The sequence below is a fragment of the Cucurbita pepo genome, unplaced genomic scaffold (genome assembly GCF_002806865.2).
Source record: "Cucurbita pepo subsp. pepo cultivar mu-cu-16 unplaced genomic scaffold, ASM280686v2 Cp4.1_scaffold000695, whole genome shotgun sequence".
Taxonomy (NCBI): domain Eukaryota; kingdom Viridiplantae; phylum Streptophyta; class Magnoliopsida; order Cucurbitales; family Cucurbitaceae; genus Cucurbita; species Cucurbita pepo.
The window spans coordinates 1-4,790 of NW_019646914.1; the positions used below are offsets into that span (position 1 = coordinate 1).

The 4,790-nt window shown below is 35.0% G+C and overlaps 1 protein-coding gene across 2 annotated transcripts; it reads right to left on the reverse strand.

Moving 5' to 3' along the window:
• Positions 1–283: 283 nt before the first annotated feature.
• Positions 284–4,030, reverse strand: LOC111785741 (COP1-interactive protein 1-like). 2 transcript variants are annotated; one of them, XM_023666134.1, is made up of 3 exons: positions 3,863–4,030; positions 1,606–3,778; positions 284–658 (listed from the first exon to the last, which is right to left on the reverse strand). In XM_023666134.1, coding segments are annotated over exons 1-3 (2,268 nt in total). In that variant the 5' UTR covers positions 3,957–4,030; the 3' UTR covers positions 284–657. The 2 variants fall into 2 exon arrangements, with proteins under 2 accessions (XP_023521902.1, XP_023521901.1); XM_023666133.1 differs by having other exon boundaries at positions 1,602–3,778.
• Positions 4,031–4,790: the final 760 nt, after the last annotated feature.

Genomic DNA, 4,790 nt, shown 5'->3' on the forward strand with positions numbered 1-4,790 from the left:
TCTTTTTATACCATAGCGTAAAATAAATACCAACAAAAATATTATTATAATAATGAAAAACATTTATATTGTTCGACACAACTCTCCACAATAGTGTGATATTGAGCATAAGCTCTCATTTCCCCAAAAGACCTCATACAAATGGAGAGAGTATTTCTTGATTATAAACCTATGATCATTCATAAATTAGCTGAGGTGGGATTTTCTTCATCCAACACATATAAAATATTTATATCTAAATGTCTGACATGAAAAAAAAAAATTTATCATTCTTAAAAAAAAAAAAAAAATTCCCTTTGACATTAAATAAACAAAAACCTATAATACAAATATAAATATACAAAAGAAATAATTTATCGAGTCGTCTTTCTCAAACTCTATAAATCTTTGTCGACACGACTAGGCCTAGATCTCGAGCAATTTATGTCTCCTCTAGTGCATTTAAATTTTTTTTATTTCTACGTGAAGATCTCATATACCCTAATCAAAATTAGGGATCTATTTTGCAATTTTACATCTACCTACAACGTCAAATTCTCTTTTGAATATAGAGAATTTGCTCTTTAGAGAAAAGGATCCTAAAATACCCTTACCGTTGTCGTTTTTCTACAATTTTGATTTATTTCTCGAATGATCTCCATTCTTTTTTAGAACATACCTACAAAGGGAAAATGAAAGGCATTAAAATATCTATACTCAAATAAAAACACAACAAACAAAAACAAGCAATCCTTGTAATCACTACAGCCTTAAAGAATAAAGAATAAGATTCTAAAAGTCGAAGGAAAGTCGTATCTTAATTGATGGATCAGCTAAGAAACAACTTTCTAGCAATTATCCCTGAGTGGCTAATGACTGCCTAGAAAGGATTCAGAAACATATTAATAAAGGAACCAGACAAAGTCAGTCAATCAATTAGTTGCATGCAAGAAAAGAAAGCAATATGCATTAAAATAACAAAAGAAAAAAAAGGTGGAAAGAAAGCAGGTATATCAAGAGATGTACTAATTAGCCACGTCCAAGACTTTGTCGAGAATGGTTGGGAGAGGAGTCCCACGTCGACTAATTAAAGGGTTGATCATGGGTTTATAAGTACCCCATTGGTACGAGTTTTTTTTGGAAAAACCAGAAGCAAAACCATGAGAGCTTATGTTTAAAGTGGACAACATCATACCATTGTAGATGGTCGTGATTCCTAAGAGACTCATTCTAATAGAGAGAGTATTCATTGATTTTAAACTCATGATCGTTCCCTAAATTAGCCGACGTGGGACTTTCATCCAACACCTCCCCTTGAACAAAGTACGTCTCCCCTTAATCGAGACTCGACTCCTTTTTCTTTTGGAGTCCTTTGTTCGACATTTGAGGATTCTATAGACATGACTAAGTTTAGGGCATGGCTCTGATACCATGTTAGATGAACACGACTCTCCACAATGGTGGTATGATATTATCCACTTTGAGCATAAGCTCTCATGGCTTTGTTTTGGGCTTTCTCAAGATGACTCATTCTAGAGAGAGAGTATGCTAGACTTTCATCCAACCCAAACAACAAAACAAAAAAGAAATATGAGTAGTAAAGGGAGTGGTGATTGACTTACTTACTATCTTACACTCTGGCCTCCTTTAACATTCAACTTCAAGACCTCATCCTTGAGAAAATCATAGCGGTCCCGATGATACTCTATCAACATGCAAAGTTGCCTTATCGCTTCTTTCTTCTCCTCTTTCAGATCCACCATACCTTCATTCTTCTCTTCCATCATCTTCTCCAATTCTCTCTGTCTCTTTTCAAGTTCGTGGATTGCTTCAACCAATCCATCCTTCTCAGATCCTTCCTTGTTGGCCTTAATCTCCAACTTCTCAACCTGTTGTACTAATATGGATTCCCTCTCTTTCTTATCTTCAAGTTGTTTCCCAAGGTCTGCCACCTCTTTTTTTAGGCCTTCTGTTTCTTCAATAGCATTTGAAACCCAACTCTTTGTAAGCCGTAGATCGCGGGATGTCTCCATAACACACTTCTCATACTTTGCATACTCCAATATGAATTTCCTGATGACACATTCCAGTTGAGAGAGGTTACTGTTAATGTTTTCTGAAACAGTTGATATCGCCTTTTGATACGTTACTTTGTTAGCAACAACTGTTGCAGATAGTCCATGAATTCTTTCTTCAAGCAATTTCCGTTCCTTTTGATATTTCAATTCAGCTTTCCGAAAAATCTCTTCCTTTTCAGTTAATAATTGTTCTGTAACACGAAGCTTCTGGTTTGATAACCGAAGCTTGACTTCGATCGTGCGAGCGTTTTCAACTAGGCTATTTATCTCATCACTTTTTACTTCCAGCTCTCTTTTAAGATCCTCAACCATTAGCTCCAGGTCATCTTTCACTTGCTCCTTTGATCTAATGTCATTATGAAACTCTCGACTCATTTCTGCCATCTTCATTTCTGCATTATCAAGCTTTAGCTTACATTCTTGAAACTCATCATTTAGCTTCTTGTATGCATCCTCGTGTTCCTTCAGATTTCTTTGATGATCAGCAATTGATCTCAACAACTCAACTTTCTCCTTTTCAAGTTGTAAATTGAGAGATTTCTTTTCTTCTGCTGTAATTGTCAATTGACTGTTCAGTTGATCAACCATGGCGTTTAATTCTTCTCTAACTCGTTTACCTTGTTCAATCTCCTTCCATGCAATCTCCTTTTCCTTGATCAACCCATCTTTCTCAGTTTCAATATCTTTCAATCTTCCACTGAGTTCTGCTTCTATCTTAACAGCATTGCTCAGCCTCTGACTCATCTCTTCAATCGTCCTCTGCGCAGATTCCTTTTCCTTGATCAAATATTCGTTTTCAATTCCAATATCTTTCAACCTCTCAATCAATTGCGCTTCCAATTTTCCGGCAGCACCCAGTTTCTGATTCTGCTCTTCAATCTCGAGAAGAAATTTAGATTTTTCAACACCCCAGGTTTCTGATTCAACCTTCAAATATCTTGTGATCATATCTGCTTCATGTACCCTACTTAAAGTTTTCAAGTGCTGTGAGTTCAGAGCTTCCTTTTCTTCCATTGTGGCTGACAACTTCTCCTTCAACTGATCAGCCAAAGCCTTCAATTCATCTATAGTTTTTTCCCCTTCTTCAATCTTCCTCCTTGCAGTCTCCTTTTCTTCAATGTAGTTATTCATCTCTGTTTCCATACCTTTTAATCTCTCATTCAACTCAGATTCAGCATTACTTAACGCCAGATTCAGTTCTTCGATTTCAAGCTGAAATTTAGACTTCTGAGAGTCCCAAGTCTCAGCTTCAACCTTCAAATCTCTAATAATTCCATCTGCTTCTTGTAGCTTACTTAAAGCTGTCAGATGTTCTGAATTTAGGGATTCATGTTCTTTACTTGTAGTTGCCAATATCCTTTTCAAATCGGCTACTTCTGAAAGTGCTGCGTCAAGTTCCTGCTTGATTTCACCAACTTCTTGGAATTCTCTCTCCAACCCTCGATCATCTTTGCTGACCTTTTTCTTTGAAGAATCATCTGAATCCGAGTCGGATGAACTAGATGAAGAGCTTTCCTTTTCTCTTCTTTTTTGAAATTTTCTTCTCAATTCTCCGGTTAGGCTGTCGTATTGTTCATAGAGGGCCTGATAAACGTTAAGGAAATCATCAATTAATTCATCAATGGACTGTTTCTTGCGAATTTCTGATTGGTCGTGGTCTTCTACTCCTAGATCTTCACCTTTTATGAGTTGTCTAATTTTATTCACCTTGTCCTCGATAACTGCATCAAAAATGTAAAATGTAAGATAATGGGTGAAAACCACCAAAAACTACATAAATCAAAAGGAAAATATCCCTTAATTACCTGATTTATTTCCTTTGAGCCGTTCATTTGTTTCTGGATCAAGGTAACTCCCAAATAGAGACTTCAAAGAATTCCTGAACCGGTGCTTTGTCATCTCCTGGGAATATCAACTTCCCCTAGCAAGCGCACATTAGCACATGGACGTTCAAGAGTCCAAGCCTGAAAATTCAAATTCAAATTACTCGAACATTTTTATACCATTAAAAGAACATTTAAGGGATAAAGAAGATGTACACATATGCCACGTTGACTAGTAATAAATATTTTTTTTTTATTAACTTTAAATTTTTTTCTTTTTATCTAATAGAACAGTAAACTTTAACAGTATGAAAACATCCTTGTACTTTCTATTTTTATTTATAAATTTTATAAAAAGTTAATTAAAAAAGGACACGTATTTATTAAATATAAAATTGAAAATTTAGAAATTCATTTTATAGCATTAAATTTTTTAAAAAAATTGAAAGTTTAGGTAATAGGGCAAGCTAGCTTACATTATTTGCAGCTAATTCACGAATAAATAGACTCTACCAGATGGCACATGGCCGGGGCCTACTTACAAAAGCAGCTTTTATCACAATTTGAATTGATTAAAACCCTGACGAAAAATACGTAAATAATAGCATAGTGCATATTTCAATTAAAACATTATGACTTTCGTAATAAAGACAGCGTGACATGATTTATATGATAATTAGGAAACTATTTCATTCTAATACATAATGTAAGCAAACGGCGCACGATAGCATATGCTGCATACGATAACTTCTAAAAAGCGCCGAACTCAGCAATTACGAAGATACCCTCATCAGAAAAGACAGCTATTACATTAGAAAAGATAAGCTGTTCCTTTTTGTTGGTTGTGCCATGCAAAACGACTACATCATTATCACAAATTTGAAATCTATGCCAATTAACAAATTTTTTT